We start from the raw sequence: 26,057 nt of genomic DNA on the forward strand, positions 1-26,057 counted from the left end.
GTCTACGCTCCCTCAGGCACCGAACGACGGCATGAAAGAGCCCAGTTTTATTCCGAGGAAATCGCTCCCCTGTTTTTAGGGCGTTATGACCATTGCCTACTAGGAGGTGACTTTAACAGCGTTCTGCATCCTAAAGATCAGATTCCCCACTATACTACATGCCAGGAGCTACGTATAGTGGTGCGAGACCTCCTGCTTCACGATACCTGGGAAGTACAACACGGCGACCTTTCTGGCCATACCTTTCTTACAAGTCATTCCGCAAGCCGACTAGACAGGATATATGTCTCACAAACTCTTAGATCTGCGATACGGGGCGCCGAACGCTGGCCGCTGGCCTTTTCGGACCATTGCGCTTACATCTGTACGGTCCTCCTTCCGCCGCAATCAGTATGGCGCAGCCGTGCGCCATGGAAACTCAATACCTCACACTTGCATGACCAGGCGTGTCGCCAACAAGTCACTGACACGTGGACAGCCTGCGAACGACGCCTTCCCCGCTACCGCTCGACATTGACATGGTGGTTGGACTGCGCCAAGCCGGCGATCCGGAGGACACTGATGAGATACGGGAAGGACATGGCCGACTGGCATCGCACCACTGTTGACTTCTATTACGCGATTCTCCGAGATCTGGATGCTCAACCGCCAACCCCGGACAACCAGTTGGAACGGCAAAGAACTAAGGCGAAGATAATTGCGCTGGCACGCCGGACGTTGCAAGGGGTCGTGATACGGACGCGGCGCCACGAACACGCGGGTTTAGAAATTCCATCCATGCATGATATAGTGTCCGACAACCGAAGGCGTCGTCGGCAGATCATCAGCACTTTGACAACGCCTCATGGAACGCAGGTGACCACTCAGAATGACATCGTCCGCGCATTCGTCGAGCACTACCGTCCTACTTATAGTGATGACGACGCTGAAACTGCAGCAGACGACTCCATTTTGAATTACGTCACGCGCACCCTCCCCCACACGGAGGCGGATGCTTTGACAGTGGCGGTAACGCTAGACGAAGTCAACAACGCAATCGCCAAGGGTGCAGTCAACAGATCGCCCGGCATTGACGGCTTACCGATTGAGTTTTACCGTACCTTTCGGGACCTCATGGCCCCACGGTGGACGACTATGTATCAAGAACTGATAACATCTGACCAAGCAATCCCACCCGCCTTTGCTGAGGGCATCATTATACCAGTCCACAAACCAGCCCGTGGTTCGATGGTCACGAGTTACAGACCGCTCACCCTCCTCAATACCGATTACAAGATTTTCGCGCGCTTACTGGCAATGCGGCTCCGAACTACACTCCCTCATATCCTCTCGCCAGAACAAACGACGCCTGGCGGACAGATTAACATACAGACTGCCACAGGGGAATGCCGCGACTTAATTGCGATAGCGGCGGCCTGCAGGCTCCGGGCAGCGGTCGTCGCTATAGACTTCGACAGCGCCTTCGATAAAGTGCGTCATCGTTTCCTGTTTTCGGTGGCAGCCCGAATGGGCATCCCCCCTCCGTTTCTCGACGTCATCCGGCGTCTTTACGACAGTGCCAGTTCACGAGTCCAAGTCAATGGACGTATAGCAGGGCCGGTACCTATCTGCCGTTCGATACGGCAGGGGTGCCCTCTCTCTACCCTCCTGTATGCTATTGCCCTTGAGCCCCTTATTGGGGGCTTGACGACCAAGCTTTCTGGCCTCACCCTACGCCAACACACTTTTCGCTGTCGGGCATATGCTGATGACCTCCTCCTTCTCATTCGCTCCGGCTCTGAGATTAGGGATGTCCTCGACTTGATTACCCGTTTTGGGGCTGCCGCTGGCAGTGCCATGAATGTCGCCAAATCTTCTGCAATGCACATTGGACGAGGCCTCCAGGAGGGTGAAGTGGCACCACTGCCGCTTGTGCGGACTTTCCGGTACCTGGGCATTACCTTTACCCCCACGGTCACACGCACGGCGGCAACGAATTTCCGTCGCCTGTTACACGTCATCCGCAACGACGTCCGCCAGAACCTCTTGCGCCGCCAGGACACACTTCAAAGGGTTGCGTTTATTAATCTTTATGTGGCATCAAAATTGGTTCACATCGCGCAAGTTCTCCCTCTGCCAACTGCAATTGGGCGCAACCTTCAGGCGGCTTTTGGCTATTACCTCACGGCTGGTTCAATGTTTAAAGTCCGTTATGAGACACTTACCCTGCCCACACGGTATGGTGGCGTCGGGCTCGTCAATGTCCGTATGCGATCTGCAGCCTTGTACATGAGTACCATGAGAAAACAGTGGATGGGCCAGGGTACATCTCTAACACGCAGCTTGCTTGAGGTCCTCCTACCAGCTTCCACCTCACCACCAGTGTCTGTCGGCCATATCGTGCCTCATTTGTCCCATCTTTCGACCTTTTTCGTCGACTACAGTTATATACATACCAGTCTCCCAGATACACGCCCACCTAGGACTAAGGATTTTTACAGCCTGTTGCTGCGCTGTGTTCCCCGGAATGTGATGGAGACCAAACACCCCTCCATCCAGTGGCCCATAGTGTGGACTACCGTCCACCAGCCCTTCCTCCCTACGAACGTCCGGGCGCTGTGGTATCACATAGTCAACAGGAAATTTGCCACGAAGCAGCGCCTGCACAACATTGGCTTGTCAGAATCCCCTCTTTGTCTCCTTTGCCAGCAACTGGACACTGATGAACACCGTCTGACATGCGCCTCATCGCAAGATGTATGGCGCTTCGTGCAGCAAATCATTGCCTGCTATCTCCGGGTGCCACCAGACACAGTCGAGCCTCGAATGTTTCTATACCCGGAGGACCGACATTTTCCCGCCGCCAAATGTCATGCCATTACGTGGGTCACAGGGTGGGCGGTCGCTTATCTCTTTCATGAGGGACCTAAATCCCGCCTCGACTTCTGGACCTATTTACGAACAGCCCATGCAGCTCTCGAAAACACGCCACGTTACCGAACATTATTTGCTAACTATCTTCGAGCGGTCTTTGTTAGACCTCCACTGAGTTGGGGGGTGCCTGGCACAGAGGGCACCCACCCCTCCTCCCCCGGCGGTGTCTAAGTTTCAACCGCCTACGATCTATTCTACTTCTGACCTCCGCGGATGGGAGAGCGCGTCGCAGATTGCGCGGATTTTATTTCTTTTTGCTTTTCCTTTTTCCTTTCTTTTTCTTTACCTAGAATTTATATTTCTTTTATCTTTCGCATATGTGTTCCCATAATTTCATGCTATTAGTGAATATTACAAAAACACATGCAAATAAATAAATAACAACGCCTTCCACTACTGTTGATTCCTGTTTCTCCCACTTCCCTAAGCACCACAGGCTCGGTGGTGGTGCGGGGGACACTGTGGCCAGGCCTCAGGTTTCGACCCCTGCCCGCTTTGCCCCCCGAGCCCCCACCGGTCCAAAAAAAAAAAAAAAAAAAAAAAAAAAAAAAAAAAAAAAAAAAAAAAAAAAAAGTCTTCCCTTGAGTAAAAAGTTTAACTTTTTATTTTCGGTTTATGAAAAACTATGAAGAAAACAAAAAAAAAAGAAAAAAACAAGTTGGTAGAGCACTTGCCCGCGAAAGGCAAAGGTCACGAGTTCGAGTCTCGGTCGGACACACAGTTTTAATCTGCCAGGAAGTTTCATATTCTTGAGTTAATTTTTCTGCAAAGTCTAGATGAGTCATTATTGTAGTGTAAAGATTTCATTGTGTAACAATGTCCAACTGTCGGTGTCCAGGGTGATTTATCAGAGATCAGTTTAGTGTAATATTTAGTTTCCTCCAACCACTGTTAATAGAAAGTATTTCACTTAAAAGTGAAAGGAATGCGAAAAAAGTAATTTTTATGATGGTACGACAATGTTGAGAGAAAGGTATTGTTCATGCTACTTGGAGTTTTTCTTCAGTCTCATTAAAAGGAGTCATTATAGATGCAGAATACTTTCCTTTTGTGATTTATAAATATTTCTTGAAACTTATCCTCACAAATTTAGCGAAAGATAGATTTGCGTATACAGTGAGTTGTTCATTTAGATCACTGCACACTTCAAAGCGACGAAGTGAGGCATCGGAATTCCTTGAGGACAAAAGTAAATGTGACTGACATAGGTAATTGTTTTAAAGTAAATGTGTTGTACCATAAAGAGCCAGTTTCGAAACCACTGTCCAACTGGAACGAAATAACAGTTGTTTTCAGTTTTCAGACAGAGATTCTCGGAGACCACTGACGCAGCATATCTTAGCGCCTTGGCCGTTTTTGCTAGGGTTTCTGTTCGGCAGATATACTTTGGATTTTACTCCGAGTGCGCGAAACTGTGATAGATCGTCTGTTTCTGCAGCAGATTTGAATTTCGTAGCTTAGCACGTCAGGTAAGTGCAGAGTCATCTATAGCGCATTTCGCTTCGAATAAGTTCTCAGTAACAAATGTGATCCAGTGATAGCGATTCTCCTGTCCAGTGTATCTCTATTATCTAAATTACTCTCAGCCGCAGCAGAGTAACATTATAATCACCGTCTCGCTTGGCCCTATACAGAAACACAGGTACAAAACGTGAGAGGAAAATTCACATCCATTCATCCATCCACAAAGCGTTCCTCCGACGCACGCTGGTCGTTGGGCTGTCAGACCGCTACGGTCCCCTGCAGCGAGCGGACTTACGGCCGGCACGGCGCACTCCTCCTCCAGCGTGAGGTTGGTGGCGGCCAGGATGCGCCGGATGACGCCCTCGTGGCACCAGTCGCGGATCCGGTAGTTCACCGCGTTCTCCCGCCAGCCCGCGTCGCCGCGGATGCTGCAGTTGATGGTGCCCTGCAACAGCGCGGCGCCGGAGGCTGCAGAAGCTGGCCGAGCGTGCGAGCTGCGCCGCTGTGTGTGGCCGCGCGACCGCACCTGCACGCCGCCCTGCAGCACGCTGTGAGTGTCAGTAGTGTTCTATGCAGCTGTGAGTCCACTGCGTTGGAGTTAAGTGCATCCGAATGGCAAATTTCTGCTGCTCGTATGGTGTGTCCTTCCGTAACCGAGATAGCACGAGTGTTTGCTGTTCCAAGACTCACTGTATCGAAGCTTTATATTGCAAGTACAGCCCTTGATGCAATATTTGTGGTCCAAGATCACGAGGCTCCTGTTCACACAGCACTAGTTTTGAGAGCACGAGGATGAATTGTGCCACCAGAGTCCCCAGATCTAAATATTACTGAGGCTCGGTGGTCTAGCTTGGAGAGAATGGCGCGTGACCGATATCCACCCCCATCATCACTACCTGGACTTCCCAAAATATTGCAGGATGAAAGTTATAACTTTCATTTAAAAACCACATAGGCCCTGTATTTATCTATTCCGATACGTCTGGAAGCTGTTTTGAACGCCAGTGGCTTCCCGCATCGTATTAAAGATGGTAATGTGTCGTGTCTTTGGTGTTTCCCTTCAGGTCTTAGAAAGAGAGCGTGTGCCCGGGAAAGCCGAGGACAGGTACATCGACGAAGCACTTTGCTGTAGTCCAAGTCGTGTGAAAGGACAGGGAAGGAGATTTAAATGTAGTCAATAGTCGGCACTGCAAAACATGCAGGACAAATTACACCATCGAAGATCTTAATGCACGAGAATTGTAAATGATACTTTTATCCAGTATTTAATGCCAAATGGGTGATAATGATTATGATGATGGTTAGCGGAGGTGGGGGTGTTGTTGGTGAAGGTGATGATTGTGTGGGACGTATCTGAGCAAGGGCAGACTTATTGTATCATGAATACATTACAGTTACTGACACTGTTGACAGCACGCAGGAACATGTCCAGGATTTAATTACGGATATTCACATCCACCTATTACACAAACGACTACTACTGCTTGTGCTGAAATATCTTTCGGCACATTTGTCCTATCGTCAGCGGGCGATATTATTCAAGTCTGTAAAATGTAACCTACGTTTCAAATAGTATTTATTGGAACTTGCAAGTTATTCATTTAAAAAAATGTGCGTTTTTCCGTGCGTATTTCTGGAGCGGATGGCCATGCAGATGACGACGGAAACCAAGAGATAGACAGTAAATAACTGCTAAATACTTTCACCTAGCAAAATTGTGTTTAAAAATAAAGAGATTTGCTAAGTGGTCAACCAACCTCACTAAAATATCTTTTCGTTGCAGACGTCAAACTATACAATATTGTCAAGGATGTCCTACATAACCTAACATTTTACAGAATAAGGCACTAATTGTAACAGGCAAAAAAATATTTTCTCGCCTAATTTTCGCTGCAATTAGTACTACTTACAACGTGGTTTATATAATACAGACCTGAATAACAACACCCACTGATGATGACACAAATGTGCTGAGGCGAGTTTGTTTACACAATAGGCGAACCTGAACTTCCATAATCTTGCTTGCAAACACATCTGATATTTAGACTCCGAAAACCAAACAGTGATGATATCCAGGACTCCTGTATCATCATGCTACAAGAACTACAGAATTTTTTTACAACTCAGGGAACGTCAGACCATACTGCTTTCTGAAAGGCAGATATCATATGAGGTTTGTAATTCTTCTAACGGGCTGTTGTAGACATGTCAGTCTGATATTGTGTGAGGTTGTGTTATCCTAGTCATTTGTCTTTTACGTAAATTTTAGAATTCGCCTTCTTTGTCACATTTCCGCTTATTTAGACGTTATAACAATCATCAGACCTTAGAAAGGGCAACGGCACAAGAGTACGTGTAGGTGCAAAGAAATTAATTTTTTTAGTATGTAATGAAGTCTACAAAAAGGCAATTCGAGGTCTACTTTTTACACGAAATGAAGAACTTTTGCTTCCTTGAAAGTAAAACTGCTCATTAACCACGTAGCTATTATGATATATGAAACAGTCTAGCAGAGCCGAAGAGGGCATTTGTCTTCCCACACAGTACAGGATGTTAGAAGTATAAGTCCAGATACTGTGATCATTGGCACTTTTATATACACCCACTTCAGCGAGTTAGTTGCTCCTTCTTTTGTCTAACAATCTTGACGTCGCGTAATTCACTACCTGATGTTTCCTGATCTGTCGTAACTGCGCCACTAAGTGGCCTACTCGTGTCAGTATCGACTCAGCGTTTTGCGTCCACACATCCACGCTGCAACACCTGAACTCTTCCCCAGGGAAAAATAGGCATTAATGGCTTTCTCTTGCCACATTTACTTGCAGGTACTAACCAACCGAAAAACATACTAATCCTAATAGCTATAATGACATATGACAAATGACATAACTGCCCTCAGTCGCAAACACCCTACGTCGCTGCGCTAGCCACAACTGAACTTTTATTTCCATCATTGCTTCTACGATGTACAGATTGAACAGTAGAGGCGAAAGACTACATCCCTGTCTTACACCCTTTTTAATCCGAACATTTCGTTCTTGATCGTCCACTCTTATTATTTCCTCTTGGCACTTGTACATATTGTACATTACCCGTCTCTCCCTACAGCTTAGCCTTATTTTTCTCAGAATTTCGAACATCTTGCACCATGTTACATTGTCGAACGCTTTTAGAGGTCAACAAATCGTATGAAAGTGTTCTGATTTTTCTTTAGTCTTGCTTCCATTATTAACCGCAACTCAGAAGTGCTTCTCTGGTGCCTTTACCTTTCCTAAAGCATAACCGATCGTCATCTAACACACTCTCAATTTTCTGTTTCAATTCTTCTTTACGTTATTCTTCTGCGCAACTTGGATGCATGAGCTGTTAAGCTGACTGTACGATAGTTCTTGCTCTTGTGATCTGTTGCTGTCTTCGGAATTCTATGGATGATATTTTTCCGAGATTCACATGGTATATTGCCGGACTCATACATTCCGCACGCCAACGTGAGTAGTCGTTTTGTTGCCACTTCCCTTAAGGATTTTAGGAATTCTGATGGAGTGTTATCTATCCATTCTGTCTTATTTCATCGTAAGTCCTTCAAAGCTCTCTTAAATTCTGATTCTAATACAGGATCCCGTATCTCTTCTAAATCGACTCCTGTTTCTTCTTCTATCACATCAGACAAATCTTCCTATCATAGAGGCCTTCAATGTACTCTTTCCACCTATTCGCATCTCTCCGCTGCATTTAACAGTGGAATTCCCATTGAGCTCTTAATGCTACCACCTATGTTTTCAATTTCACCGAAGGTTGTTTTGCGTTTCCTATATGCTGAGTCAGTCCCTGCGACCATCATATCTTTCTCAATTTCTTCACATTTTTCATGCAGCCATTTCGTCCTAGTTTTCCTACACTTCGTACTTATTTCATTCCTCGGCAACATGTATTCCTTACTACTTCCGCATCCCACTTCTTCGCGTATTGATTCTTCCTGCCTAACCTCTTAACCTTCAGCCTACTCTTCTTCGCTACTACATTGTGATCTGTGTCTATATCTGCTACTGGGTACGCCTTGCAATCCAGTATGTGATTTCGGAATCTCTGCCTGACTATGAAGTAATCTAACAGAAATTTTCCCGTTCCATCTGGCCTTTTCCAAGTATACCTCCTCTTCTTGTGATTCTTGAACAGAGTAATAGCTATTATTAACTGAAATTTAGTACAGAACTCAATTAGTCTTTCTCCTCTCTTAATCCTTGCCCCAAGCCCATATTCTTCTGTAACCTTTTCTTCTGCTCCTTCCCCTACAACTGCATTCCAGTCCTTCATGACTATTAGTTTTTCATCTCCCTTCAAGTGCTGTATTACCCCTTCAATATCCTCATATATTTTCTGTATCTCTTCATCTTCAGCTTGCGACGTCGGCATGTATATCTGAACTATCGCTGTTGGTGTTGATTTGTTGTCGATTCTGATAAAGCAACTCTATCACTAATCTGTTCACAGTAACAAACTCTCCGCCATACCATCCTATTCATAACGAATTCTACTCCTGTTATAGCATTTCCTGCTGCTGTTTATACTACCGTATACTCATCTGTCCAGAAATCCTTGTCTTCTTTCCATTTTACTTCACTGACCCCTACTATATCTAGATTGAGCCTTTGCATTTCCCTTTTCAGATTTTATAGCGTGCCTATCACATTCAAACTTCCGACATTCCACGCCTCGACTCGTAGAACGTTGTCCTTCCGTCGGTTATTCAATATTTTTCTCATGGCCACCTCAGTATTTGGCAGTCCCTTCCTGGATATCCGAATGGGGGACTGCCCCGGAACCTTTTGCCAATGGAGAGATCATTATGGCAGTTTTTCAGTGACAGGCTCCATGTCCTGTAGATGTACGAGATTTGTCTTTATTGCGGTTGTTTCCATTGTCTTCTGCATCCTCATGCCGTTGACAGCTGCTTGTTCTTCTGCTTTCAGGGGCAAATTCTCATCCCTAGGACAAAGGAGTGCCCTGAACTTCTGTCCACTCTTCCGCCCTCTTCGACAAGGCCGTTGGCAGAATGAGGGTGACTTCTAGAATGAGGGTGACTTCTAGAATGAGGGTGACTTCTTATGCTGGAAGTCTTCGGCTGCCAATTCTGATTATTAATCAAAATATAATTGGTGGCGAGTTTCGAACCCGAACACGACAACGTCTGGGTTATTAATCAAAGACGCCATCCATATCTTTTTATTCCAATCTCATTTTGTTCGTTAGTGGTCGTCCCATGACGCTTGTTCAATACATCGTTCATCCATTCACTCAGTTTTTTTTTTTTTTTTTTTTTTTTTTTTTTTTTTTTTTTACGCGCTGAGCCACCTTGCCGGCGTCCCATAGACCACGGATGAAATTGCGTAGGGAACGTAATTTCGTATTCACACAACCCTTAGTGCAATTGTGTCCAGTCGGTCGTAGTGGCCAACCTGTTGTAAAGTATTTATCTTGTTTCGAGATAACTGACTTGACAATAATACGAAAGTATTTCGTAAAATAATTATACTAAAGCATTAACATCTTGGTGAAAACAAATGTTCTCTTACCACACATATATGTTAAGATGTCATCATATCACATGTCATCATATCACTTAAGAAACTCAGTACAGAAATCATGGGATTCCAAAGCTATGCAAGAGTCGATGGATGCTGTAAGGAAAACGAGAAATGCAATTTGCTACAACAGCTGATCTCTTAGTGTATCAAGATACACGATTAAAAGAAGAGTTCTTAAAAATAAAAGGCATTGACATAATTGAAGACAAGAAGAATCTTTGCTTCTTCAGACTTGTATTCAAGTAACAGAAAGACGAATACTCTTTAGCCATGTTCTTCAAATGTATGAAGATATTAGCAGCTGAAATACACCAATAGCATTTCAGCTTGCTGAGTGGGATAATCCACCACATCCAATCAACAAAGAGAAAAGATAGCAGGCAGTGAGTGGAAAACACAGTTTTGGAAGAGACGTGCAAACGTAAGCCAAAGCGTACTTCATTTGAGTCTTTTCCTTTTTTCTGTCTCTGGCAACTTCAGCTTGCCTACTGGGCTATTTGGTTGTTTTGCAGGTTTTCTGTTATTATGATTTTTAGTTCCATGACTGGTTTGATGCAGATCTACATGATACTCAGTCTTGTGCAAGCCTCATCTCTGAGTAACTACTGCGCCCTACATCCTTCACAATCTGCTCACGGTGTTCACCTACGATTTTCATCCCCCCCCCCCCCCCTCTTTTCACTTCCCACAGCTCCCTCCGCTACTAAATATGTGATCCCATGTTGTCTCAGAATATGTCGTGTCAACTGAACCCTTCTTTTAGTCAAATTGTACCACTAATTTTTTGGCTCCCCCTTCTGTTCAGTACCTCTTCATTAGTAATGTCATCTACCCATCTAATCTTCAGCTATTTCCTGTAGCATCACATTCCTAAAGCCCCTATTGTCTACTTGTCTAACGTGTTATGTAGGCCACGTTTCACTTCCATACATGGTTAAGCTCCAAACAAATATCTCCAGAAAAGATCTCCTATATTTCATGTTAACTAATTTATCTTTTCATTACCAGTCTGCATTCTATATCCCCCATATTTAAGCCATCATCAGTTATTTTGCTGCCCAAATGGCAAAACTCATCTAGTATTTCTAGTGTCTCGTTTCCTAATCAATTCCCTCAGCATCATTTGATTTAACTTGACTACTATCCATATCCTCGGTTTGCATTTTTAATGTGTGTCTTATATGCTCCTTTCTAGACGCTGTCCATTCCGTTCATCTGATCTTCCAACGCCTTTGCTGTCTCTGATGGAATGACTATCTCATTGGCAAACGACCAAGTATTTTATAGCTTCTCCCTCCTTCGTATTTCCTACTCCAAATTTTTCTTTGGTCTTCTTTACTGCTTGCTTAATGTACAGATTGAATAACACTGGGGATAGGCTACAACACTGTCTCAATCCCTTCCCAACTATTGCTTTCCTTGCATGCCCCTCGACTCTTATAACCGCCGCCTGTTTTCTCTACAAGTTGTAAATAGCCTTCACTTCCTGTATTTTGCCCCAGCTACCTTCAGGATTTCAGTGTATTCCGGTCAACGTTGTCAAAACTTTCTCTAAGTATAAAAATGTTTGCCTTTCCTTTATCTATCTTCGAAGACAATTAGTATGGTCAGTATTGTTGCGCGTGTTCCTTCATTTCTCCGGAATCCAGACTGATCTTCCCCGAGGTCTGCTTCTAGCTGTTTCTCCATTCTTCTGTAAGGAATTCGTGTAGGTATTTTGCTGACATGATTTGTTAAACAAATAGTTCGCCTGTCCCATACATCTTGCAGACCAGATGGAATAGTTTTTTCACGGCTGGTACTTTCGGCGCAATCTGTAGCTTCGACGGAATGTCGTCTGGGACGTTGTTTGGGATAGGTCTTTCTGTGCTCTGTTAAATTCTTCTCGTTTTGTCAAATCTCCCATCTCATATTCATTTATGTCTTCTCCGCGTTGTTACAGAATGTAAATACTTTAGGATAAAAAGAGACCACTCACCGAAAAGCAGAAACGTTGAGTTTTTGATAAACACACACAAAAGAAAGACGACTTGTTAACTTTCGCTGTTATCCTTTGACTGAGCTCGAGCATATTACACAGACATACAGACTCACACACAGAGGCATTCTCACGTATGTATGTGTATGCGTATTTTACTCTAAGTCGTTCTTTTGTGCACCTGTCGACAGCTGAACGCTGCTGCTTTTCGTTGAGTCGTCTACTTTAATTCTAAAGTATTTACATTGTATGTGCTCCCCCATTTCTATAATACTGCTTTCAAGTTCATCTCCTTTTTATAGATCTTCTGTATATCCCTTCTACCTTTCAGCTTTCCCTTCTTTGCTTTGTACTGATTTTCCATAAGAGCTCTTGATATTCGTATAGTTACTTCTTTCTTCTTCAAAGGCCTCCTTAATTTTCCTGTAGGCGGTAATGATCCTTCCTCACGTGCAATACGCTTCTAAGTCGATACATTAGCCCTCTAGCTATTTCTTCTTAGCCATTCTGCACATCCTGTCAATCTCATTTTTTATGTGTTTGTGTTCCCTTTCTCCTGATTCATTTGCTGCATTTTTATTTTTTCTCCTTTCATCAATTAAATTCAACATCTTCTGTCATACCAACGATTTCCACTAGGCGTTATCTCTTTACCTACTTGATCCTCTGCTGCCTTCATTATTTCGTCTCTCAAAGGCTACCATTCGTCTTCTGCGGTATTCCTTTCCCCTGTGCTAGTGAAATGGTACCCAATGCTCCCTCTGACACTGTCATCAGCGTCTGGTTCTTTTGACTTATCCATGTTCCATCTCCTTAATTTCCTACCGCTTTGAAATTTCTTCAGTTTTGATCTACTTTCAGTTAAGCCCGCCTTTCTAGTACAAAAGAAGGAGTTGAATAATAATACAATTGCTTTATGGTTACGGAATGTGTACTATTTACAGAGTTATACGAAGATTGTCGAGTAAGTAGGTTTCCCTATTTTATTTCTCTACAAAGTAAAGTGTGCTCGTGACATGTGAGGGCTGACGAGTTAGACTGGTAAATGTTGACAACATTCACGCTGGTTTACTATGGGTAGGCGTGCCACAGTGCAGGCCATCTTCAGTACCATAAAGTCTGTGAAAGATGGATGATACGTTTGCTGAGTGATGTCCACAAACGGAAACGGGTGGATTCGGCCAGAATGTTTCTGAAATCCATCAGAGAAAGGGAGATCTGCTGTTCAAAGGGGATGAGATCTGGCTGCATCATTCTACTGCTGGGACGAAACCTCGGGACACGGTGTGGAAGAAACCTGTCGAGAGTGCCCCAGAAAAGGCAAGGGTCATACAGTCGGTAGAGAAAGTTATAGCAACCATCTTTTGGGACTGTCAGCGGGTTTTGATCCTTCACTACTTGCCTCGAAACACCAAAGTGAATGTAGCGAGGCACTGTAATGTCTGTAGAAATCTCTAAGCTGCCATCAAAAGAAAACGCCCTGAATTTTCGTGACGCAGAGTTCTCTTTCTTCATGAGAAAGCTCGACATTATACAGGTGGAACGACCGAGGCGGAGCTCTGAAGGTTCATCCTGGGAAGTATCAACGAATCCCCTATACTCACCATATCTTTCCCCAAGTTTTTCACATGTTCCCCCAAGTCAAGGGTCATCTTGGAGGCAAGCACTTCAACACTGATGATAAAGTCACATCAACAGCTGGTTATAAGCACAGGACCCAACATGGTAAAACAATGATTTGGAAAAGGTTGTGTCACGTTGCCAAAAATGCTTGCAAAAAGATAGCGACTGTTTAGAAAAGTAACACAAGCATTGTACAAAATGAATAAAATTATTTGAAAATGATAAATAGTGTGCACTGGTTTTTTGTAAAATAAGGGAACTTACATATTGGACACCCATCGGATTTCATTTGCTTCTGTATGGCATGACATCAGGGAAACACGACATCTTCCTTGGAGTGGCCACTTTACCCAACTTTCCCGTAATACTGTCAAATGAAGAGGAGCGCACAGGAGAGAAAGTAGTCGAACCAGGCATAAGAAAACTGATGCAAAAGGAAACCACTACGTCAAAGTTTTTAATGTGACCAGAAAATCTTAAAATGTGATCAGGTCCGTAGACTCTACGGTCTATTTGGGTGCTCAGATCACTTGTCTCCTCCAGAGTCCAGATCATCTCAGTCCACGATGTTTGCGTATTGGCGTGAGTCTTATCCGTGTAATAAGGTTTCTTATAGGGAGTTTATCGCTGGTATTTGCATGTTCAGAAACATTATATAGTGTCGGTAAATTGTAACAGGAAAATTAGCGGGAGGCGTGGCGCAGGCCGCTGGCCGAGATACGTACGGTGATGTCCTCGAGGCGCTCGCTCACGGTGAAGGTTCCCGCGAGGATGGACCGGCCGTCGCTCTCCTCCACGCCGAGGTCGAAGTCGACCAGCGAGCCGGCGTCCCCGCAGGAGTCGACGTACCGCAGCTGCACCACGTACGCGCCCTGCCAACAGGTGGCCGCACTGCTAACCAGCCGCTGCCGTACAGCCCGCGGGTTTCACAGCAATGCGCTTCGCCCTACCGTCAGCAGAAGCGGACAGTATGCGCTCTAGGAGGTGCTGTGGCGCATTTCTTTACGTGTAAAAATTAAGGACTCGAGATACAAAACGTTTCAGACAAAATGAGAAGTGAAGTTTTAGAAATATCCTACTACACCACAATGTTGCAGATTGAAATAGTTGATCGAGTAACTGAGGGAAAAGTTTGGAAATGACCTGGATGAAAAGTAATTTGTGACAGAACTTCTGTAGAAGAATGGATCGGTTGGCAGTGAAAGGTCGCTGTACCTTCCTTGACACCAGTGTACACGCCTAAATGCCTAAATGAGGAATATGAACACTCACTTTTATTTCGTTACATTTCCGAGCAAAATACTCTTACGATCGCCCTCTTTGCATTTATATACGCCAGATCCACTTTCGATACATACGCTGCTGAGCTTTTAGCTCAAAAACCAAATGTCTCGCCGACCAGTGTGGCCGAGCGGTTCTAGGCGCTTCAGTCTCCCATCGCGCGACCGCTACGTCGCAGGTTCGAATCCTGCCTCGGGCATGGATGTGTGTGACGTCCTTAGCTTGGTTAGGTTTAAGTAGTTCTAAGTTCTAGGGGACTGATGACCTCAGAAGTTAACTCCCATAGTGTCTCGCTACATAAAAAAATAATGGTGTAATGAACATTAATGAATTATTTAATGACTCAACAGATAATGTGGATGTTTATCTACATGAATAATTAGAGGAATTTAAGGATTGGTGAAAGTGGTGTCATAAACGTGGGAGACTTTCTATCATTCTCTTAATACAGCTAATAGTGTCCTGTCATTTGTACTACACATAATATCATCACAAATACTGCTTTTAAGTTGCTTACAGGGAGGACATGATGAGAAAAGAAGTGATTTGGGCCAAGTAGCATGTAAAGTGGCTTCATTTACATGAACTGTTTAATTGTACCTAAGATGGTTCAAATGGCTCTAAGCACTATGCGACTTAATATCTGAGGTCATCAGTCCCCGAGACTTAGAACTAACTGAACCTAAAATATTACACACGTCCATGCCCGAGGCAGGATTCGAAACTGCGACTGTAGCAGCAGCGCGGTTCCGGACTGAAGCGTTTAGAACCGCTCTGTCACAATGGTCGGCTGTACCACAGAAAAATCAAACTTCAAATGCTGTAACGTTTATGATAAAAATGATGTCTTAAGCTGAATTCAAACAGACAGACTTTCATTCATTTAACCTTGCACGATACTGGTCAGTGGTCATGAAGTGATAAGTATCCGTGGATTCAAAAACCAGAAAACACTGATTTTCTCAAACATCCAGTGGTAGATTACCACTCAGCTTTCACATACACCAGATACCGGGACACGACAGCTGATGACGGGTTCTGAAATCGTATGTACTCAGCATGCAGCATCTGCAAACTTAATGTCGATACCTAGCGTAGAAAAAGAAAACATGGATAAAGTGGTTCAAACTGAAAGATCTGAACAGCTGACGTACGGCTGAAACAAATTCTCAGCAATTCTCCACTAAAGCTACAACCATCTAGTTATGAACTGACTACCATTGGTTCAATCATGGGCCACAGTTACATCATCAGTCACAAGGAAATGGTTCAAAAATATGAGACTCCACTTGGCAGTTGCATATCATTATAACATACGGAATCAATTGAGTTTCACACGCAAATTGTATGTGATCAAGCTTATTACAACACATCCAATCATTTTCTAATTGTTCTATAGTGGCAACGGACAGACTAAGGACCACGAGGTTGCCTGAACGCCACAATAGCAATGATGGAGATAATGAAGAATACTATATAAAATTACGAAAATTGATACGGAAATAACATGTCATCATGCTTAACATAACACACGCAAGAATTTTGTAAGCCTTCTACACTCATAGAACGTAGAGCAAAGATCATGTGGTCGACTGAAGGCCACTACACCAGAGAGGGAGATTACAAACAAAACTAGTTAAAATTACGAGATTTTACACACCTGTCCACACGAAACGTTTTACAACCTACACAGTTGAAAATTTAACACAGGTTAACTGAAGTCTACAGTTTGAAGACCGAAATTGAGTAAGGCCACATAACAGCCTCGGACCTTTGTACAGAAAATTAACAGAGCACTTACCAGAGGCCTGCACAACACACAACATGGATATTAATACATAAAACATATACAAGACATGAACCTGGCGAGACACTTTATATACATTGTTTACTCTAGTTCCGACACTGACAAAACGCGTATCTGTTTTCATACTTTACCCTCATCTATTCCTCTACAGTGTTAATTACGTTATAATAGTTATGATGGGTCGTTTTACTTCCACTTATACGAGTTTGGCCACTTCAGTGTGAGCACATCCTATGGCCATCTGCGTCGAAAAACTCATCCATATTACGTACATTTTCTGTTTCTGGTGGAACAGCTAGCGTTCATTCTATGACTCGTGGATTTTTTGCAAAAAGTATCATTATTTCATAAACAATTACAGAATTTAACTTCGAGTGTTCTCTCTTTATGAACTTCCACGTCCAATCATTCGCAGCATCATCTCACCTTCACGTTACATTTCTCTTGGACTTATAGTAGTACGACCGACAGGACACTTTATCCAGCAACTCAAATAAGAAACCTCAGCAACAGCACCTGTACCACCAGCTGGCAATAAACAAAACTCCTAAAATCATCGTCTGCTGACATTTTCAGATCCTTAATATTCTGAAACACGCTGCAAGGCATCACGCTACACAAAAGGCTTTCGTTTTCCACTGTCGTTCGGAAAAAGCTCTCTAATCAACCCGCTACACTTATCCTCATAGTAATGACGATGACACATCAGTGGATTGTGAAGGCATTCTAATCAACAGCAACATCCGCATGATACAAGTAAAAAAAATAGCAGCGACAAGAACAACCCTAAGAAACAGTATCGCACAAATCAACACTAAATGAAATACCAATGATGATTCCGAAAATAAATTTACAAGTCCACAAAATCAAATGTCTCGCCACCTACGCCTGTCGCCTCTTTATGTACAACTTTATGTGCGATATGTGCTGTGCTATGCTCCTTTTGATCGCTTTGATCGTAGGGTTTCTCGTTCTGCCGCATTTGGTTCTTTGACAACCTGCGAGCCTTCGCCAACACCTGCTGACCGACTGCCGGATCCTTTCTTCTCCACAATGGTCCTCTTTTACCGGCATTTTCTTTTCTCAGCTTCCTTACAGATGTTTGCGATAACAAGCTCGACAACGTCCTAGTGCCTCCTTTATTTAGTGGATGGATACCTAACCAGTTCACCGGTTCTGTTGGGAAGGTTCGTGTTTTTCAGTTGTAAGAGTGGGGCCAGTTCAGTGGACCTGTTAGGTAACTTTCTCAGGATGCTTCCAAAATCTTTGAGGGAGACATCCCATGTTCTACGCTGCTTCCAAAAGTAAATACAATGGAGATTATCCAGTTCCAGATGCGCAGGGGGTGACTGGTTTGATACAGCGTGGTAACATGAGATATACACTGGTTAAATTTTCCAAGTTCCGCTTGCCGTATCCCAGAATGAAACTGATTTCCACTTGGCCAGCATTCAGCACAAAATTTCAAGAGAGCGTGTTCAAGACGGCGGGCCTTTTTTTTTTTTTTTAACCTCATTCTGTTCGTTTTTGATCGTTGTATCTTCTCGGGGCGGACGTCTCAAGACACCCGTTTCGGTTCGTCGTTGATCCATTAATTCAGTTTTTTTTTTCTTACAGAGGGCTACTAACCCTCTGACCGAACACGCTGAGTTACCGTGCCGGCTCCATCTGAGCCACCGAGGTCACAGGGGATAGCGCGACTGCAGGGAATATCTCGCGCACGCCTCCAGCGAGACCCACATTCTCACCATGTATGTCCACACACTACAATCGTAGTGTCCCACCCCAACACACTCATTACTCGTGGAAGACATTCTTTCCAAGTCCCGTAAGAGTTCGGGGAATATGCGTGCATCCGCACAGAAGAAGAAGGTTATGGCTAGTGTTTCCAGGAACTATATTCTTATATGGATATGGTATCTGCTCTTTCGGACATATCCGTATAAGTATAATTGCTAGGATATCTCTAAAGCACGTATACAAAGTTTTATAGTAGTTCTGAAAGTGATCTATCTGTAGCAGCGAAGTAATAATACTCAAAATACGGTAAGCAGTATATGGGCTAAGACGCGCCGTCCTTGAGCTGCAGGACCTGTTGCAGACGGAATTCTCGTTCTGCGCTTTCAAATACTCACTCCACATACAATGATGAGCCAGAACAATAAGACCATCCGCCCACTAAGATACAAACCCGTCCAGCCGACCGCAGCCTCACCTGGCGAGGAATGTCTGCTAGTCAGACATATGCATGTTGTAGCAGTGACTGTGGTGTCCGTGCTCAGAACGGGGATGGCGGGCGATCTATTTGAGTTTGATCGAGGGCAGATTGTAATGGTCCGGAAGCTCGGAACGAGTATTTCGGAAACTGCAAGACTTGTCGTGTGTTGAGGAGTTGTGTGGTGAGTCTCTTCAACATGTGGCGAAACCACGTCTAGACGAACGTGGGGTTCAGCGGTCACCCCTCAATACACATGTCGGACGTTGTAACCTGGGCAGACTTGTAAAACAGGACAGGCGGGGAACTGTGGCGGAACTAACACCGGAGTTTAATGCTGCGCAGAGTACAAGTGTGTCCGAACACACAGTGCACCGAATACTCCTAACGATGGGCCTCCGCAGCCGATAACCCATACATGTGCCAATGTTAACATCACACCATCGGCAACTACGACTGAAATGGGCACGTCACCATTGCCACTGGGCAGTGGCACAGTGGCAGAGCGTTGCATGGTCCGATGACTCCCGATACTTTCCTCATCAAGCCGACGGTAGGGCGCGAAACCTCCATCTTTCAGGGGAACAGCTCCTTGACACCTGTAATGCAGGAGGGAGACAAGCTGGTAGGGCTCCATTATCCCCTCTGCAACTTCCGTGTGGGCGTGACCCAGTGGAGCTTGTGCAAGGCAACATGACGGCCATGGTGTATTGTCCACTGGTTGCAGACGATCATGTTTCCAGACGGCAGTGGCGGTTTTCATCAAGATAATTCTCTGTATTACAAGCCTTGGAGTGTAATGGAGTGGTTCGAGGAACACGGCGCCGAGTTACAATTGAGGTACTGGCCTCCCAGCCTGCCAGATCTGAACCCGATCACACACATCTGGGATGTGATTGAACGTGGCCTCAGAGCCCCTTGTGCCCCTCCCCAGAATTAGGGAATTAGGTGATTTGCGTGTGCATGTGTGATGCCAACTTGCGCCCGTGACCTACCAAGGCCTCACTGCGTACATGGAACGACGCGCCGCCACTGTTAGTCTTGCCAAACGTGGACATGCCGGCTGTTAGGTAAGGGGTCATGATGTTCAGTGTACATTTATACTCGATGGTGTGCGGCAACAAGACCGCCGCGGCTGCAGGGCGCTGCCTGCTCGCGTACTCGCAGTTCGAGTTTGGGGTGCGACTCGTGGTTGACGAGCAACGCTGCCACGGAAGCCATGCCCCAGTGGCGTTCTGTGTGGTGTTGTGGCGTGATCTCTACCCGAAGGAAACTGCAATGACTCACCCACAGATACTGTGTGAATTTCTCAACATCGATGTCTCTGTGATTCAAAGCATCAGATGCACAAGGTCGTTTTATTTCACCACCATCGCAGTTGGAAGACTTATTTGGTCGGAAATTCCTTCGGTTATTCCAAAACTTTTTCCGTCCGAGGAACTGTGAAATAAATAGAGGACAATCTGTAAACAAATGCGGACAGTACATCTTCCACAATTGTGCTGATGTATTCTGTAGAGATTCGGAAGGAAAATACTGTAGATTCTCCTGTTGCTAAGAACCTGAAAAAACTATAATGAAACTAGTATGCTTTTATTTTTAATAAACCTACATTTCATAGTATTTTAAGTGACATTTTGAAAAACATACGGAGAAGCATTAAAGACACTCATGATGGAGAAATAGAAGAGAGAAACCAGAGAAATGAGTTCTTTATAATCGGTTTTCATGGATACATTTCAACACAGAAGGCAGTAAGTAAAGTTGTTGATTTTATGTATTCTACTTTCATCTGTCAATATTTTCCACTACTGTACCTTTGGCAATAACAAATTTGGTTTACTTCAGCGCTTGCAGTAAATATGAGGACAGGTGAAAATTTCGTTGAATCCTTATGTATCGCTAAAGTAGCAGCATATCAATTACTGTCTTACACATTGTTGCTAGGCAGCATTGTTACATGTATTAAGTTAAAATTTGATTCTAGCTTTAATGTTTTTGGAAATGAAATGTTTTTCCGTTTTCTAGACATCTCTAAAATCCTCTTTTCCTGAGTAAAACGTTTTCTTTCTTGAAAACTGCTAGTTCTTCAGCTATTCAATTTTTACTGCTGGTTTATTACGGTATATAAATCATACGAATACTAGACGAATGTGAGAAAAATGGTTCTACACATTTGTTTGCCTCTGAAACAAACTTTTTTCTCCCCGCTAAAGTCGGTGACAAAATTGGTGAGATTCTTTCCGCGATAACTCCCGATTGGCAACATTTAGACCTATTCCGACTGCGAATGCATCACATACAAGACATGGAGAAGACAACTCCTCAATCAGAATTCGTCAAAGTGTTGCCAGTCGGTAGTTATCGAGGAAGGAAACGGCCAATTTTGCCACCGAATTTACCGGGAGAAAATATTTGTTTGAGAGGTTGTCAAATGAGCAGGAGTTCATTTACCACGTTGTGCTATCATTTTTGTGATTGCTACGGTGTAATGAAGCATCATTCGACATTTCACAGCTGTAAAATTAACAGTTATAGGGAAAGAAAACACTTTAGTCGAAAAAAGGGACTTTTTAATTCTTTTTACAGAACGGAAAAGCAGAGAAATATGAACTATGAACGTAGTGTAAGTGCAGATATTTTTATACTGTGTTGGCTGGATTCTTCCCTGCATCGAACAGTCATCCCGCAATATATCACAAAGTGTATGACCTGATGTTTCCTATACGGTCCAAACTGCGCTGCTAAGTGGATTATGCCAGTCAGTATAGAATAACTGTTTTGCGTCCATGTGTCCACCCTTGAGCACCTGAACTGCTGCTCAGGGGAAAGTAAGCGTTAGTGGCTTGCTCTTGGCACATGCACTTGGAAGTACTAAGCAAACCGAAGACATAGTCAATAGAAATATCTGTAATTATTCCCGTTACGCTAGGTATCATAACAAGATGTGAAACGACGACTAGTTAATTGATACCATGAGGATTCAACGAAATTTACATGTGCCAATAAACTTGCTGCAAGCACTGTATTGATACATTTCACGGGCTGAAGAAGAAATATTTTGTTGCACATCTCTCTCCAATATTTGACTGTTTCAGTCGAAAGAAAAAGCTGACAGTATTACGCCATTCATTGTGACTGATTCATGAGACAAAAATGGTTCAAATGGCTCTGAGCACTATGGGACTCAACTGCTGAGGTCATTAGTCCCCTAGAACTTAGAACTAGTTAAACCTAACTAACCTAAGTATATCACAAACATCCATGCCCAAGGCAGGATTCGAACCTGCGACCGTAGCGGTCGTGCGGTTCCAGACTGCAGCGCCTTTAACCGCACGACCACTTCGGCCGGCCGATTCATGAGACAATACAGAAGTTGAATCCATTATCAACGTGCAAAAAGGTGAGATGAGACAAAAATTCAAACTCCATCAAACGTTTCAGATGAACATACAACTGCGTTGCAGATAAACAAAGGTCCTTACTCCAGCGGCACAAATTTACATAAAAGAGAGGAGATCAGTGTTGTGAACAATATGTGTGTCCTGCTCGAAAGAAGACTGACTGAAAGGTAAAATGCATTCACACGAGTGAAAATAAAATACTTAGTCGCACCTGAAAAGGAAAATTACGTAAATACACTGATGAGACGAAACATTATGACCACATGCTTCATAGCTTGTTTGTCCGTCTTTAGAACGAAGTGCATCACCGATTCTGTGTATGAGGGATCCGCCAGCTTGTTGGTAGGTTTGTGGAGGTACGTGGCATTAGATGTCTACGCACAGATCATGCACTTAGCGTAAATAATGGCCTGCTGACTAGCTTATGCTGTGATGACGCTGGATAGCGACCGAGATGCGTTCCATAGAATTAACGTCAGGTGAATTTGGTTGCCGACACATCCATGTGAGTTCCCTATAATGCACCTCAAACCACTGTAGAACCTTTCTGGCCCCGAAACACGTACATTTATACTTCTGAAAGATGATATCGTCGTCGGGGAAGACATTAAGCGTGAAGGGATGGCAATGGCTCGCAGCTGTCAGCGTGTCTTTGAGTACTGCCACATACCCCATGAAGCGCAGGAGAATGTCTCCCATAGCACAGCACAGTACTGCTACACCAGTCTGCGTCCGTGGCGCGCTGCGCGTAAGTCGCCAACATCACTTATTCGACCTATGTACAGTTTTTACAAACTCTTCAGTTTGCTATCGAAAATAAACTGAGATCTGCCGTGAGTAAAGAGATTAGCCTATTTTATGAACTCGTTGTACTATTTGTACGATTTCACAATAATGGTGGTTTAGCGCTTTCCTTCATTGTGTGTGCGATGCTCATGGAACAGAACAGAAGGAAACTGTAGGCTCTTCTCAAAGAAGTGCCAGGAAACAAATAAAAGTGTTATATCTGACGACAACTACATTCACTAAGAGGAGGGTCCGAGAGAAATTTTGGAAAAAAAAGCTAACGAAACGTCGACCTAATTATGATAGTTTACGTGTATCAGAGCTACAACATCTACATTACCATTCCTGTCTCCTTGAAGTCAGCAGCATAAAGTGATCCGGAATGTGGTGCCGGGCGGTGTGTTGTGTAGTCCCGGAAGCCCTCCTAAGAAAAAGTGAATGCGAAGGGCCCTCTCAGGCTTTGTAAAATTACGTGTGAGTATGGCACGAAAAAAATTGTCTCGTAGTAAAACTGATGCTCAGAGATCTCCAGCCTTTTCCTATTGTGTAAAACTCCAGTTTTTGTCGAGCTCGTAATGGAATCCAATAATACGATTCGATCGCAGTATGTGTTGAATAGTAGTTTACTTGGTTTTAACCAGTCGTACAAAAACACCGCTTTTTGGATAAACATTCAATGTGACGGCGACTAGAATCAGCATTTTTTATCGCACCAGGGTTAGGCTACCGCCCGATAGCATTCTTTAGCTTAACAACTATGAACTCAAGCCTGATATGGAAAATTATCTTTAACCGCGAAGTGTGATACCGCTAAATAGGCAACCGGCACCCGTGTATCTGCGGTTCCCTCCACGTCACCTGGCACCCAATTCATTTGTCGACAAACAGCAGCGCGCTCATTGTTCAGCGGTAACACCATGTTTCAGTCTCTCTGTACATTACGACGTGCAGTAACAAAAGTAACGAGTACTTCACGATTATGTGTCACGGGAATAACGACCGAACTTGTACGGTGCAAACTTTACACGGAGTTGTGAAAAATCGTGGGATACTTTCAAGTATTGTGATAGACGTCCTTTCGCTCGCCGTAGTGCATCTGGTGGACGTGGCATGGACTCAACAATTCGTTAGGGCCCGTGCAGAAACAGTGAGCCATGTTGCGTCTATAGCTGTTCATAATTGTGAAAGTGTTGCCGGTGCAGGATTTTGTTCAGGAAGTGACCTCTCGATTATGCCCTGTAAGTGTTCGATGGGATTCATGTCAGGCGATATGAGTGACCAAATCATTAGCTCGAACTGTTCAAAATGTTCTTCAAACCAGTCGCGAAAAATTGTGGGACAGTTACGCGGAACACTGTCATTCACAAAAGTTCTACCGTTGTTTGGGAATATGATGATTGGTGCAAATGGTCACCAAGTAGCCGAACATAACCATTTCCAGTCAATGATGAGTTCAGTTGGACCGGAGGACAGAGTCCATTCCATGTAGACACACCTCACACTATTACAGAGCCACCACCAGCTTGCACGGTGCGTTGGTGACAGCTTGTGTTCGTGGTCTCGTGCGGTCTGCGCCACACTCGAACCGTACCATCAGCTCCTACGAACTGAAATTCAGCCGCCCGTGGTGGCCGAGCGGTTCTAGGCGCTACAGTCTGGAACCACGCGACCGCTAAGATCGCAGGTTCGAATCCTGCGTCGGACATGGATGTGTGTGATGTCCTTAGGTTAGTTAGGTTTAAGTAGTTCTAAGTTCTAGGAGACTGCTGACATCAGATGTTAAGTCCCATAGTGCTCAGAGCCATTTGAACCATTTGAACTGAAATTCGGAGTTCAGGCCAGTTTTCCAGCCGTGTAGGGTCCAACCGGTATGTTCAGGAGCCCAGAAGAGGCTCTGCAGATAATGTGCTGTTAGCAGGCACTCGTCTTGGGCGTCCGTTACTGTAGCCCATTAACGCCAAATTTTGGCCGGCCGGAGTGGCCGTGCGGTTCTAGGCGCTACAGTCTGGAACCGCGTGACCGCTACTGTAGCAGCTTCGAATCCTGCCTCGGGCATGGATGTATGTGATGTCCTTAGGTTGGTTAGGTTTAAGTAGTTCTAAGTTCTAGGGGACTGATGACCACAGCAGTTAAGTACCATAGTGCTCAGAGCCATTTGAACCATTTTAACCAAACTTTGCCGCACTGCCCCAACGTGCACGTCCGTCGTACGTGGCACATTGATTGCAGCGGTTATTTCACGCAGTGTTGCTTGTCTGTTAGTACTGACTTCTCCACGAAACGTCGCTTCCCTCGGTCGTTAAGTGAAGGCCGTCGGCCATTGCGTTGTTTCGTAGTGAATCTCCCCTGCTCCTAGCCCCAACTACTATTACGCTCTCAAATCCTCTTAATTCCCGTCGTGCGACCAATGTCACGACGGAAAACTTTTCACGTGAATCACACGAGTACAAACGACACCTGCGGCCCAATCATAGTTTGTGTACTAATATCGCAGTCTGTATGTGTGCATATCGCTATCCCACGACTTGTGTCACCTCGCTGTAGTAGTTAATTTTACAGCCCTAACCCTAACAGTTGCACAGCCGGGGGCGTGAGGCCATCAGGCATGAGGGAGACCACGACACGTGGTGCGGTGACTCACGGACTGGGCGTTGGGCGCCGCTGTGCAGATGGCGGCGAGCAGCGGCAGCAGCAGAGGCAGCGGCAGGTGTCTGGGGGCGGCCATGGCGGTTGCGGCGGGCGGCTGGGTGGCGTCGGGGGCTGCGTCGCGCTTATAACGGCTGGAGGGCGGCAGATGGCCGCCCAGATAGCGGCGCGGCTTCCGGCTGACGGCTGGCGGCCGCTATCTGCTGCCGCATCTCACGCTGCGGCGGACAATGTGTAATGGATAGCACGGGGTATTAATACTCGTCGTAGCGTATCACAGCTATTCTGTTCGCACGGGAAAAAATATAATTGTCTGTGCGCCCCCACGTGCTGCCTAGTCTCTCTGACTGCTCTC

General features: G+C 44.8%; 1 protein-coding gene across 1 annotated transcript in view; it reads right to left on the bottom strand.

The window, feature by feature from the left end:
* The window catches only part of LOC124616721, a 48,960-nt gene extending 23,167 nt beyond the window's left edge, over positions 1 to 25,793 (bottom strand). Inside the window, exons 1-3 of the mRNA XM_047145081.1 lie at positions 25,698 to 25,793; positions 14,289 to 14,435; positions 4,673 to 4,822 (exon numbers count right to left, since the gene is read on the bottom strand). Of these exons, the coding sequence (XP_047001037.1) occupies positions 4,673 to 4,822; positions 14,289 to 14,435; positions 25,698 to 25,781 (381 nt within the window). The 5' untranslated portion in view covers positions 25,782 to 25,793. The remainder of the gene's footprint in view (positions 1 to 4,672; positions 4,823 to 14,288; positions 14,436 to 25,697) is intronic.
* Positions 25,794 to 26,057: the final 264 nt, after the last annotated feature.

This window comes from Schistocerca americana, chromosome 5, assembly GCF_021461395.2.
Source record: "Schistocerca americana isolate TAMUIC-IGC-003095 chromosome 5, iqSchAmer2.1, whole genome shotgun sequence".
In the NCBI taxonomy this organism is placed as follows: Eukaryota; Metazoa; Arthropoda; class Insecta; order Orthoptera; family Acrididae; genus Schistocerca; species Schistocerca americana.